We start from the raw sequence: 14,930 nt of genomic DNA, 5'->3' as shown, positions 1-14,930 counted from the left end.
AGAATTGATACTAAATATTGGTTCAAAGACTGAAGAGCGGTAAGGGCATTAAGTGATTTGTCCAAGGTCTGAGGCCAAATCTGAACCAAGAACCTCTGATCTCTAGGTCTGTCTCTCAATCTATGGAGACACCTAGCTGCCCCATGACAAAGAGGGATTCTGATAGGCATTGCTAGAAGTTGTTCTACATCAGTGAAATTATATCAATTTGTTTGATCATTTTTCAGTTGTGTATGATTTCATGACCCCATTTATTACTGTTATATCAAATATCACTCCATTCACCCCCCAAAACCTTATAATTTCTAAATTAATACACCAAAGGCATAATGGACCTTGAATGCTTTCTTAAGCTCATATCTATACCAAGAATAGGGATTAAGGTGTCTGTCAAAAATTGCTTTGAAGTTAGATTTGTTCTACACGTATACTGTAAGTATCTAAACTTAGAAGAAAATTTCAAAAGTGACATCATAAAAGTTTTCAAATAAAGAAATCGAATAAGGAAGATTAAAACCTGTAATACAAATATAGAATTGACTTCTTATTGTCAAAAATCATAGAATAAATAGTGCTAAAAATGAAACTGACTTGCAGATGAAAATACTTCCCAAGTTGATGAATAAAACTATGAAAAAGGACAGCTTCTTGCCATTCGAGAAATCATTTCCAACAAATGAGAAGATGAGAAAATATTTTTGTACCAATTGAGCAAGATAGTTGCACAGTCCAATTAGGACATTCTTAGATCTCAGGGAGAAGTATCAAACTTTTCCTGGTGGCCTGAACTAGATAAAATGTTATTGAGAAATGTTTAACAAAATAAACAGATATAATACAGCATAAAGAATGTTAACTTGTGGTTTTCTAAGTCAATAGGAATCTAGAAGAATCCTTTCCATTTGTATTTGATACCACTAATAAAGTTTTGGTAAGACATTAAACATTTTGAGGTTCTCTAAATGAGTAAGAGGATGAAGGGTGCATATACAGTCACTAAATAATGCTAAGGTAAAAAACAGGTCAGATTATTTTGGCTCAGCAATACAACTTTGTTATAAAGAAGAATCTTATGTGGGGGTAAGTATTGAGAAATTACAGTAATGGAAGGAAAGGCATTAATAAAGCATTTTCTAAAAGAATCATAATGTCTACAACTGGTATTGTCAATTAGGATCCTATATGTCAAAACTACTCATGGTTTTGAAGATCCCCAGGGGAAAAAGAATGGAAGGCATGCATAAAAGAATCAAGTGACAGCTTTTCTGCCAGAGAAACAAGATGATCATGTTATTATTTAGGAAACACTTCAATTATAAGGACAGCCAGCCTAAAAATAAACAACTTGGAAAATACCAAGATGGTAAGATATTGATGCTATTAACACCTAAACAGTCTGAGACTGGGGCTGGGTCAGCATGTCAGGGGGTTATCAGTTTCAGCAGAAAGAAGAAGGGAAGGGAAAGAAAGAGCCCCTGATAACTCAGAGCAAGGGGAGGCAAATTGTCAAAGCCAAGCTAGTGAAACGTTAGTTAACAGCACTGCTGAGCTTCACTCCAGAGGGATCCAGAGAATGTACCACCATCAAAAACTAACAAAGAAATCTGAAAAAGATCAAAGGGAGTGTTTTTTGTGTGATAGTGGAGTCTGGGACAGATGGAGAACACTGTTCATGAAGTGCCATCTCACAGGAGGGAAGTATACTACCAGTGTACGTGAAGTCCCTAGACACAAATTCCAGCCCCATACTAAACAGCCATGATAGGGACAAATGAAAACTGCCAACTTTGCTGCCTACTACCTAGGTGCAGGTCACAGATCCAGAGCAGACTAGGTAAAAGCCTGTGTATGGGATGGTGTTCCCAAAATGTGAGGCCTTGGCTCATGTATAGAGAAAGAAGACAGTTCAAAAACATCATGACAGTGGTAGGGGAGCTCAGGCTGTGAGTAGAGCAGAATCTCAGTTCCAGCATCTAGCCCAGGCTGCATAGAAATAACCAAGACAGAAATCCCAGACCAAATGAGAGTTTACAGTTCTGACAATGAACTAGCAAAGAATAAACTTCTCAACTGGCATCTATGGGTGCTGAACTCCAGCAAAAGATAACCACTGCTCAGAATGAAACTTGCAGAGCTCACACCAAGGAGGCAGCAATCAGACTTTCTCTGGATCAGACCCTTTGGAACTATTGAAAGCTTTTTTAAGATCCTGGAAAAATACAACACTCAAAACCCTAAGAAAGCAGCAACAAGGCAAGTCTAAACTTTCCCTCAGAACTATAGCAGAACCCATTACTGTATCTTCATGACAAAAGTCAGGAAGTTGGCTGAAAGAATAGGCAAACAAACCAACAAAAAAGAACCCCACCATAAATAAACTATTATGGTAGCAGGGATGCTCAAGATACAAACACAGAATAAAATATCTACAAGCATCAAAGAAAAACACCTCTGGCAATTTAATAAGAATTACTGGAAAAGATGAAGCAAGAGAGTTAAAAAAAAAAGGCAAAAAAGTCTTTTTATAAAGGGAAATTTATGAAAATTTATAAAAAAAATTTAAAAGGAAGCCTTGAACTTTTATTTCTTTTTAAAAATTTTATCTGTATTTTATTCCAATAATAAATTTACACATAAGTTTTCCAAAGTTATATGATTCATGTTATTTCCCTCTTCTCTCCTGGAGTTGACAAGCAATTCCAGTAGATTATACATGTATCACTATTCTATGGTATTCATTTTTATAAGACAATACTCTTATAAAACCAAAACTATATACTCAAACAAACATAAAAAATCATATACCCAAACAAACAAGTGATAAATCATGTTTTTTTTTTTCCTGCATTTCTACTCCAACAGTTTTTTTCCAGAGTTGGATAGCATTCTTTTAAAAAGTAGTTTTAAAGATTGTCTGCCCTTTGATCCAGCCATACCATCCAAAGAGATCATAGGGAAAAAAAGACTTGTACAAAAATTATTTATAGTCATGCTCTTTGTGGTGGCAAAAAAATTGGAAAATGAGGGGATGCTTTTCTATTGGGGAATGGCTGAACAAATTGTGGTATCTGTTGGTGGTGGAATACTATTGTGCTCAAAGGAATACTGAACTGTAGGAATTCCATGGGGACTGGAACGACCTCCAGGAATCGATGCAGAGTGAGAGGAGCAGAATCAGGAGAACATTGTACACAGAGACTGATACACACTATGGCACAATTGAATGTAACGGACTTCTCTACTATCAGTAATGCAATGATCCAGGACAATTCTGAGGGAATTATGAGAAAGAAAGCTATCAGCATTCAGAGGAAGAACTGTGGGAACAGAAACACAGAAGAAATACAACTGCTTGATCACATGGGTTAATGGGGATATAGACTCTAAAGGATCACCCTAATACAATTATCAATAGTATGAAATAGGTCTTGATCAATAACACAAGTAAAATCCAGTGGAATTGCGTGTCAGCTACAGGGGGAAAGGAGGTGGCAGAGAGGGAGAGGTACTGAATCATGTAACCATGGAAAAATACTCTAAATTAATTAAATAAAAAATTTCAATTTAAAAAAATTTAATAAAATTTAAAAAAAAGGAATTTTAAAAGAACATCTGAGTTTTGTTGAAGAAAGACCAAAGCTGGGTAGAAATCTGAAATTTAAATACTGCAGTTAAGAAAAAATGAAATGGTAATCATTAACGATGAAAGCCGATTCCTTTTCCAGCTGATTTTACAGATGAGAAAACTGAGGCAGAATTAAATGATTTTCCAGGGCCACACACCTTTGTCTGAGACCATATTTGAACTTCCTGACTCCAGGCCCAGAGCTTTATTCATTGCATCATTTAGCTGCCCCTTCTAAATTTCTGCCAATATTTAAATATAGTTAAAACATTTTTTTTCAAATGAAAAACTGACTTTGCTTCCTCCAAACTTCCCATCAACTGAGAAAGTAAGAAAAACAAATACCCTATTATAAACATAGATAGCTTAAGCACATCAAATTCTAACACTGTCCATATTATGTCCATTGTACTAAAAAAAGTCATATTGTAATCTGCACTCTATGTTTATCTCCTCACTATCTGGAAGTGGATGGTTTGTTTCATCATAAGCCTTCTAATACTGTCATTAGTTACTGATGTTCAGAGTTCTGTGAGAATTATTAATTCTGTATTTTAAATTTGACCTTACTCTATATATGTGATTTTATTCTGCAACCATATTCTCTACTCTGCTTAACAACCTAAGCAACTTCTTTGTCTCTGAATATAGAAACTCAAGAATTTGAAAGTTCGCCTCCCTCTCTGAAATTAAATGCAAAAGTTTAAGCTTTCCTACTGTTAAAGAAAATTTTTTCAAAATTTAGAGGTTAAATGCTCTCATAAAACATTCTAACTCAGTTAGATAGAAACAATTGGAAAAATATGAACTGCTCATGGGTAGGCCAAGTTAATATAAAAGGGGGGGGGGGGGCAGCTGGGTAGCTCAGTCGATTGAGAGCCAGGCCTAGAGACAGGAGGTCCTAGGTTCAAATCTGAGATCAAATCTCAAACACTTCCCAGCTGTGTGACCCTGGCCAAGTCACTTAAACCCCATTACCTAGCCCTTACCACTCTTCTGTCTTAGAACCAATACCCAGTATTGATTCTAAGGCGGAAGGTAAGGGTCTCAAAAAAAACCTAATTTAAAAAAAAGGGACAATTCTATATAAATTAATTTTCTTATTCAGTGCCATACCAACCAAATTAGCAAAAAAATTCTTTTATAGAACTAGAAAAAAATAAGAAGAAAATTAATCTGGAAGAATATCAAGAGAATTAATGAGAAAAAGTCAAGGAAGATAGCCTAGTAGTACCAGAACTCAAGCTGTACTATATAAAGCAGTAATTGTAACAAAAGTCTGGGGCCCAACTTATACCCATTGGTCAATATGACAGTAAAAGAAAATAATAAATGTTGGAGGGGATGTGGCACAATTGGGACACTAATGCATTGCTGGTGGAGTTGTGAATTGATTCTGGAAGGCAATTTACCCAAATTATACCCAAAGGACTTTAAAAGAATGCATGCCTTTTGCTCCAGCAATACATCTGTATCCTAAAGAGAAAAAAAAATGGCTATGTATCTGTTTGTACAAAAATATTTAAAGGTGCACTCTTTGTGATAGCAAAAAGTTGGAAAATGAAGGGATGTCCCTTGATTGGGGAATGGCTGAACAAATTGTGGTATATGATGGTGACGGAATACTATTGTGCTGTAAGGTGTGAAGAACAGGATGATTTCAGAAAGTGCTAGAAAGACTAGAAAGTAGACTTTGCTACTAATATCAATACAATGAACCAGGACAATTCTGAGAGACTTATGAGAAAGAACGCTATCCACATCCAGAGAAAAAACTGTGGGAGTAGAAATGCAGGAAAAAAACAAGATTCATCACGTTTGGGTATAGGATTTGGGGTTTTGGTTTTAAAAGATTATTACAAAAATGAATAATGTGGAAATAGGTTTTGAGTGATAATACATGTATAACCTAGTTGCTAGACAACATGGGGGGGGGGGGATGACACCAACATGAAAAACTTAAAATGTGTAGATTTGTTACTAGAAAAAAATTTTTTTTTTTTTTTAAGTCTAGTGCTGGCTAAGTAGAATGGTGAATCAATGGAATCGATTGGATAACACGATATAAAGGGGGCAAATGACCTTAGCAATCTACTGTTTGATAAATCCAAAGACCCCAGTTTTGGGGATAAAAACTCATTATGTGAAAAAAACTGCTGGAAAAACTGGAAAACGGTATGGCAGAAACTAGAGATAGACCAATATTCTATACAAAAATAAGCTCAAAATAGGCATATGATTTAGATACCATAAGTAACTTAGGGGAACATAGAATAGTTTCCCTGAAAGATCGAAGGAGAAGGGAAGAATTTATGACCAAACAAGGGCTAGTGAACATTAAAAGATTTAAAATGAATTATATTAAATTAAAAGGCTTTTATACAAACAAAAGCAGTGCAACTAAGATTAGATGGAAAATAAACTGGGAAAAAAATTCTTAAAGCTAATTTCTTTGATAAAGATCTAGTTTCTTAAAATTATAGAGAACCAAGTCAAATTCATAACAGAAGTAATTCCCCAATTGACAAATGGTCAAAGGATATGAACAAATAATTTTCAGATAAAGAAATCAAAGCTATCAATAATCGTACAAAAACTTTCTAAATCCCTCGATTAGAGAAATGCAAATTAAAACAACTCTGAGGTGTCACCTCACATCTAATGGCCAACATGATTGTAAAGAAATGTGCTAAATGTTGGAGGGGATGTGGCAAAATGGGGACATTAATGCATTGTTGGTGAAGTTATGAACTGATCCAAACTGATCCAGGTAAAAATCTCATCACTGAGAGCAGAGAAGGAAGGGAAATAATTTAGATCTCGTAATTTTGGAAAACTGTTGAAAATTGTTATTACAGGTAATTGAGAAAATCAATTGTATTTGGGGGGAAATTTTATAACTCTAGGGGCAATTATTTCTAAACAACAAATATTAAACCTTCTCTGCCAAGGGATGTCTGCAAAACCCGAGTCTCTGAGAAACTTCAAGGAATTTGTGTTATCCTTCAGAAATGGAATAGCTGTATTTCCCCCATCTTTAGCCATATCCTTGTCAATTAAAAAGACTTCTCTAATCCCCAGGTATCAATGAGGCTGATTCCCTATAAATGACTTTGGAATGTAATTGGGTCCCATAGATTCACAAAGAATTCCTTTAAGATAGAGAGAGGTGTGGTCCACGGTTCCACATGTATATAAATCCACTTTCTTAACATAACTAAACATGAGCCCTACACCCCACATTACTGCTAATTTTGTAGCCAAAGAGATGGTTTCTGTTCTTATCTTTGCTTTATGTTTGTAATAAAGGGTGCATCTTCAATTCTGAGGTTTTGGCTAAAAACTGATGAAACCATTGGGCCTCTTTGTTAATAGGTACCATGTCCATAATGGACTTTTTTCTTGCTCATTAAACTATGGCTTAGCTTACCTTTTTATTAAATTTTGCTTGTGATAAATCTAAATCTTAGTATCAATTCTAATACAGAAGAGTAGTAATGTGGATTAAGCGACTTGCCCAAGGACACCCAGCTAGGAGGTCATATTTTGAACCCAGATCCTCCTGACTTCAGGCCTGGCACTCTATCCACCCAGTAAAAAGAGCTGCCTTTAGAGCTGACTGCTTTATGATATTGTTATCATATAAATTGTTCTCCTGGTTCTCTCTTCTTCACTCTGCACTGTACAAATTTTCTCAAGTTTCTTTGAAATGTATCTCCCTCATCACTTCGCATAGCAAAATAGAATTTTGTTGCATACATATGTCAATTTGTGTTGCCATCCCCAAGTTGATGGGTACCACTCCGAGTTTCTAATTCTTTACCACTGCAAACAGTTTTTATAAACATCTGTGCATACATGGGTTCTTTTCCTCTTTCTTTGATCTCTATGGGATATATATTTGGTAGTATTACCACTCGGTTATAGGGTATATCTATTTTAATAGATTTCTGGGCATAGTTCCAAATTATAAGAAGACTTCCAGGTATTTTATACTGTCTAGAGTTATTATTATTTTTTTTAAACTCTTACCTTTCATCTTAGAATCAATACTATGTATTAGTTCCAAGGCAGAAGAATGCTAAGGGCTAGACAATGGAAGTTAAGTGCCCAGGGTCACACAGTTAGAAAGTGTTTGAGGCTAGATTTGAACCTAAGACCTCAAGTCTCTAGACTTGGCTCTTAACCCACCATCCAGATGCCCCTTTCCAGAGTTAATTTAAATAGAATTCTTCTTTTTATCTCTTGCTGCTAGACTTTGTAATATATAGAAATGCTAATGATTTGTGTGGGTTGATTTTGTATGCTTTATCCTTGCTGAAGTTATTATTTCAACTGGATTTTTAGTTGATTTTATACATAGACCATCATATTATCTACAAAGAGCAAGTTTAGTTTCCTCATTTCCTATTTTAATTCTATTTCTTTTTCTTCTCTTATTGTTATAGGTAGCATTTTTAGTATAGTATTAAATAATAATAGTGATAATGGGCATACTTGCTTTACCCTTGATCTTAATGGGAAGGCTTCTAGCTCATCACAATTAAAGATAATGCTTGCTGATGTTTTGAGATACTTACTTTTTAACATTTTAAGGAAAGCACCATTTATTCCTATGCTAAGTGTTTTTAATAGGAAGCATTGTATTTTATTAAAAGATTTTTCTGCTTCTACTGAAAAAACATGTTATGTTACTTTTGTTATTGATATGATCAATCATGCAGATAGTTTTCCTAATACTTAACATTACTGCATTCCTAATATAAATCCTATCAAGTCATACTGAATGATTCTTGTGATATAGGTTTCTTGCCAGTATTTTATTTAAAATGTTTACATCTATAGTTATTAAAGAAATTGGTTTATTTTTTTTTCCTGTTTTTGCTTTTCCTGATTTAGGTATCAACACATCTGTCATAAAAAGAATTTGGTAGGATTTTTATTTTGCCTATTTTCCCAAATCATTTATATAGTATTGGGATTAATCACTCTTTAAATGTTTGATAAAATCAATTTCTGAATCTATTTAAGTCCTGGTAGGGAGTTCATTATTGTCTTGTTCAATTTCTTTTTCTGAGATGGGATTTTTAAAGTATTCTATTTCTCTTTTGTTAATCTGAGCAATATGTATTTTTGCAAATATTTATTTCACGTAGACTGTTAGATTAATTTACATATAATTAGGCAAAAAAAGCTCCTAATAATCATTTTAATTTCTTCCTCTTTGGTGGTGAATTCACCCTTTTCATTTTTGATAGATAATTTGATTTTACTCTTTACTTTTTTAAATCAAATTAACCAATGTTCTATTTAATTCTTTTTCCCCTCATAAATCCAACTTGTAAGTTTTAGATTCAATGGTTTTTGTTCTTATTTCTCTTTTGATTTTCAGGATGTCCAATTTGGTTTTTAATTGGGGATTTTTAATTTGTTCTACAAAGCTTTTTAGTTGCATGCCCAATTCATTGATCTGTTTTTTCTTTAATTTATTGATATAATTGTATATTCCCCCTAAGTACTACTTTGACGGAGTCCCATCAATTTTGATATGTTGTCTCATTAGTGTTATTCTCTTTGATGAAACTTTTGATTGTTTATAGCATTTGCTCTATGACAGACCCCTTTTTACAATTATTGTTGTTGTTTTATTAAACCCCTACCTTCTGTCTTGGAATCAATAATGTGTATTGGTTCCAAGGCAGAAGAGCAGTAAGGGCTAGGCAATGGAGGTCAAGTGACTTGCCCAGGGTCACACAGCTAGGAAATGACTGAGGCCAAATTTGAAACTAGGATCTCCTGTCTGTAAGGCCTGGCTCTCAATCCACTGAGCCAGCCAGCTACCCCCTAAATTATTGTTTTCTATTCTTTCTTAATTTGCTTTTCCATAATCCTTTATTGATATAACTTTTATTGTGGTATGAAAAGGATGTATGTTATTTTTGCCCTTCTACATTTGGTTGTGATGATTTTATATCCTAATAGTCAATTTTTGTGTCTGTTCCATGACCTGATGAAAGGTATATTTCTTTCAATTCCCATGTAATTTTCTTCAGAGATATATTCAATCTTTTTAAAAACTCCACTTACCTCCTTAACTTCTTTCTTGTTTATTTTTTGTTTAGATTTATGTAGCAAGAGGAAATTGGAGGTACTCATGTAGTTTAGTTTTATTGTCAAATTTTGTCCTGTGGCTCATTTAATTTCTCCTTTAAAAATCTGGAGGCTATACCATTTGATGCATATGTTTTTAGTATTGATATTACTTCATTGCCTATGGTACCTTTTATCAAGATCTAATTTCCTTCTTATTTAATCAGATCTATTTTTGAAATGATTGCTACTCCTGACTTTTTTAATTCAGCTGAAGCATAATAAAGTCTGCTACAGCCCTTTACTTTTATTGTGTGTTTCTGTTTCAAATGTTTCTTGTAAAACATAGGATTCTAGTATTTCATCCACTCCCATTCATGGTTATGATCCCTAACTGTGCATTCCCCTCCATCCCCCTTTTTATACTGATCTCTCTCCTTTCATTTTGTCCTTCTCCTATTCATCCTCCTTTTCTCTTATTCTCTTATTTTCCTCTAAGGAAAGATAGGTTTCTATACCCAAATGAATATGATTATAAAACTCCTGCTATGAGGCAATTGTAATGAGAGCAAGGTTTATACATTGCCTGTCACCACCCTCATCCTCCCCTCTATCACTATGATAGCTTTTGCACCTTTTCAGGTGAGGTAATTTACTCCACTCTACTTCTACCTTTCCTCTTCTCTCAGTGCACTTCTTTTTCACTTGATTTTTTTGTTGTTGGATATTATGTTATCCTAGTCAACTTAATCCCACACTCACTGTATACTCTTCCTAACTGCCCTAATAATAATCACAATTTTAAGAATTTCAAGTATCATCTTCCCATATAGGAATGTAAACAGTTTAAACTTACTGAATAATCTCTTAAATTTTCTTTCTTGTTTACCTTTTTATGCTTCTCTTGAGTTTTATATCTGAATATCACATTTTCTGTTCAGGTCTGGTCTTTTCATCAGGAATTCTTGGAAATCCTCTATTTCATTAAGTGACCATTTTTCTCCCTAAAAGAATATTATCAGTTTTGCTGGGTAGGTGATTCTTCGTTGTAAAACTATCTCCTTTACCTTCTGGAATATCATATTCCAAGCCCTCTGATCTTAATATAGAATTTATCCTATATAATTTTTTTCAAAATCATATGTATGTATGTATGTATGTATAGACCAATTACATGTAATAACAAATTTTCACACAAGTTTTCCTAAGTTATATGATCAAACTTAAATCCTTCCCTTCTCCTCCTCCTCCTGGTGCAGGGAGGCAATTCAATCTGGATAATACATGTATTATCATGAAAGACATATTTCTATATTGTTCATTATAAAACCCAAACCCCAAAACATAAATCCAAAATTAAAAAAAATCATGTGCTTTCATCTGTATTCTGACTCTTAATAGTCTTTTTATTCTGTGTAATTCTGACTGAGGATCCATATTTGAATTGTTTCTCTCTGGCTGCTTGCAATACTTTCTTCTTGGCCTATGAACTCTGGAATTTAGCTAGAATATTTCTGTGAATTTTCATTTTGGGATTTCTTTCTGGAGGTATATATTCTTTTGATTTTTATTTTACCCTCTTGTTTGAGAATAATAGGGCAGTTTTCTTTGATAATTTCTTATAATATGATTTCTTCATGCTTTTTTGATCATAGATTTCAAGCAATTCAATAATTTTTAAATTATTTTTCCTGGACTGATTTTCCAGGTAAGTTTTTTTCCCCAAATGAAATAGTTCATATTTTCTTCTATTTTTTCATTCTTTTGTTTCTTAGTATCTCATGAATCATTAGTTTCCACTTACCCAATTCTAATTTTTAAGAAATAATTTTCTTTACGACATTTTGCACCTCTTTTTCCATTTGGTCAATTCTACTTTTTAAGGTTTTGTTTTTCTATGGAATTTTTTTGGGAGGACCTCCTCCAAGTTTCTGACTCTCTTATATTCCTTTTGTTTCTTTTTAGAAATATTTTTTGAGCTCTTCCAGGGCCTGATGCCAATTCTGATTTTTTTCTTTAAAAATTTGCATAACTGTGTTGATTTCATTATCTCCTTTTGAGTTTATGCCTTGCTCTTCGTTGTCTCCATAATAATTTTCTAGTTTTTTTTATGTTTGCTCATCTTCCCAGTCTTTTTCTTGATTTTTATTTTTATCTTAAAAGTGGGCACTATTCACAGAGTACAGGGGGCACTCTCTTAAACTTCAGTTTTTCCTTGTTGCTACCCTCAGATCTAGCTCTAGGTGTCTGTAAGTTTCAATTCTTACAAACTGGTATGAAGGTCTGTGGGATGAAAGTTTTACTGCCTTATAAGGCCAGGCACACCATGAGGTATGGTGTGCTGGGGTTCTGGGCCTCACTTTGAGCTTGTACTAGTCAGGCACACTGTAGACTGCCTTGGGCTAGGGCTAAGAACTTCAAGTGGAGGTGTGAGGCTTAGGCAGGGACTCAAGGTCTCAATTCTGGCTTAAGCCTGGATTCAGAACCTTAAGCAGCAGAGGAAGAGGGATCCTCAGGGCTGTGCTCCCCACTCATCCCAGTGAAAAAGGTCATCTCTCCCTCCCTTCCAAGCTGTCTTCTATAGGACAATTGCCTCACCACATCCTTTTGTTGTTTTAAGGTTAATTGGGGAGCAACATCTGAGAAGTTCAAATTTTTCATGCCTCTACTCCACCCTCTGTGCTCCACCTCCTTTCTTTTTTCTTAATACATTTTGTTGACATTTACTGTTGCAAAGAAACTATTTAAGTGTCTGTTCCAAAAGAGAATTTGTAAGGTGGGCCTCAACTTATATCCTACCTATACATTATTACTAAAGAAATTCCTTATGTCAGATTCCATAGTTCTATAGCATGAGCTTGTATTCTAGCAAGAATCAAATGTATTATTACTTTTATACTAGGTTAAAAAGGTAGCACTAAGTTATGTCCCATATGAAGTCACAATAATGCTTTATTTCACAAAACAGCCTAACCTTGAATCCAATTAAATGCTTTTAATTTCTTACGAAGATTTACCTATCTTCCTATTGCCTACTCTTCCTGTTAAGTTTAAACTTCTTAACCTGATATTTAAGGTTCTCCATAAGGTGGTACTATCCTATTTCCCCCATTTATAACATAGTTTCTTTCTATAATTCTCAATTTACAAAAGTGGATGGCATAAAGGAATGATTACATAATGTCATTTTGCCCTCCAATGTGGGAGGGGAAGAAAGGCGGTAGAAGAAGACCATGTGCCAGTGGAGGGAAGCCCAGCACATAGTTCAAGGACATATGGGGACTGTGGACAGAGATGGGAGGACAGGAGGAGGAATATGCAGAGAGGGAGGAGAACAGAGACAGTGGGGCTGGATACAGGCACATACAGGAAAGGACTTACCACACATGGGGACTGGAAACAGATAAGTGGAACCCAAGTATGGACAGACGGAAGACAAATATGTGGGGTCAGACACAAGGGTGGGTGGACTGGGTTCAGCAATGGTCTCTTGGTGTTGGTGGTCTCAAGTCAAGTACCTAATGGAATGGTTTTGGTGTTCTCTATCTTTTCCTTTCACTTGAAGGAATTTTTTTAAATGGGGGGAAGGGAGAGAAGTGCCAAGGTAAATTAATATACGTGTTTTTTGGAATATGGATTTCTCCAGAATTCTTTATGAAGTTAAACTTACATAATGCAAATTTACAAAAAGCAAAAAACTGTCTATACTTGCAATTCTTGATACTTACTCATCATTTAAAGCCTACATCAAATACTTCATGAAGCTTTCCTTTATCTTTCCCAGTTGGTAATTACCCGTTCTCCTTAGACCTAATACAGCACTTTATTTGTACCTCTTTAATATACATAGAGGCTGTATTAGTATATAGAAAGCTGGCCTTCACAGTCAGGAAGATGAGAATTCAAGTATTGCCCCTGACACAAACAAAGTGTGTGACTGGTTAAATCATTTAAGCTATCCATAACTGAGCAACTTTCCAAAACTGTAAGCTGCCAAGCAGATGATGATATGCACTGATAAAATGAATTCCTTAAACAAATGAAATCACAAATCCAAGCAAAAAAATGTACTTATAGATTTCTTTGCATTATAGTTTTAGGTGTATGTGTGCTAGAATTCTAATTAGCTCTTTTATATGCCATCTCAATTTACTATTTCTTTCAGTATTTAATAAATATCTGTTGAACTGAATTAGGAATATTAGACTATATTTTAATTTTTATTAAAGCAAAAGTAAAGTAATAACCTTAAAGCATTGACAAAATTATTTGTTCAATGTCATGATTTGAATTATACTTACCCCATCCTGGTGGCAGAGGTCCAAGAGGATCAAATTCTTTATTCTGAGATGAAGTAAACAAGTCTTGATTCTATGTAAAAATTAAAAGGATGTATTAATAGCTTAAAACTAGCATGTGTCTTTTCAGAACTTCTAACAAAAGCACTTATTTTAAAAATATCATGTTCACAGATCTGTGGAAGTCTATAAAGCCCACTTGGACTTTCTATTCTATAGAATACCACACAGATGTGAGGAATCAGTTCAACAAAATTCTATTTTCCACAAATATCAGAAAAGGGCTTTAGAGAGAATGTTACTAAAGTTAAAGGATGGGAAAGGAGATAGACTACTGAATGAGTAAATGAATTCATGGTTCTAGAATATTGGGGGGGAAGGCAAAGATTTCAGAAAAGACAGATATACTCTAGAAAGAATGAATTCTGATCAGTTAGAGGAGAGACTGTTATTGAAGAAATACTAATTAGAGAATTAGTGTGAATATGCAATGGAACAGTGATCATGGTAGTCACTCAAACAGTGAAGGAAATTATATATATATATATTAAAGAGGCTTATCACGGTGACAATCCACCATGGAAAGATAGGCAACTGGAAAAAAAAATTGACACTACTATGCTTAAAAGAATGGTTCCTGAATAGGGAAGAAGGGACATAGAAGGAACAGAGGTAGGCATATAAGACCCTTCATATTCACTTCTCAGAATCACTTGTTTCTTTCAAGATTCTCACAGCTTAAGTACTTTTACCTACATGAAGTTGTTCCTGATATTCACCCAACTACTAGGGACCTTTCTTCCTGACTACTTTGCATTTATTTTGTGTTTTATCTATACAATTGTTGTTCAATTGTATCCAACTCTTCCAGATTCCATTTGGGATTTTCTTGACAAAGACACTGGTTTGTCATTTCC

At 34.4% G+C, this 14,930-nt stretch overlaps 1 protein-coding gene across 9 annotated transcripts in view; it reads right to left on the bottom strand.

The window, feature by feature from the left end:
- The window catches only part of ITCH (itchy E3 ubiquitin protein ligase), a 183,829-nt gene that overhangs the window by 35,767 nt on the left and 133,132 nt on the right, over nucleotides 1-14,930 (bottom strand). For all 9 annotated transcript variants that reach the window (XR_008915212.1, XM_007474219.3, XM_056811772.1 and 6 more), the window contains one exon: nucleotides 14,017-14,086. Coding sequence is in view for 8 of the 9 variants with exons in the window: in XM_007474219.3 (XP_007474281.1) it covers nucleotides 14,017-14,086 (70 nt within the window). In the remaining variant the exon portion in view is untranslated. The remainder of the gene's footprint in view (nucleotides 1-14,016; nucleotides 14,087-14,930) is intronic.

Source organism: Monodelphis domestica, chromosome 1, assembly GCF_027887165.1.
Source record: "Monodelphis domestica isolate mMonDom1 chromosome 1, mMonDom1.pri, whole genome shotgun sequence".
NCBI lineage: Eukaryota > Metazoa > Chordata > Mammalia > Didelphimorphia > Didelphidae > Monodelphis > Monodelphis domestica.
The sequence above is the reverse complement of the archived record's forward strand: the minus strand, read 5'-3'. Positions and strand labels throughout refer to the sequence as shown.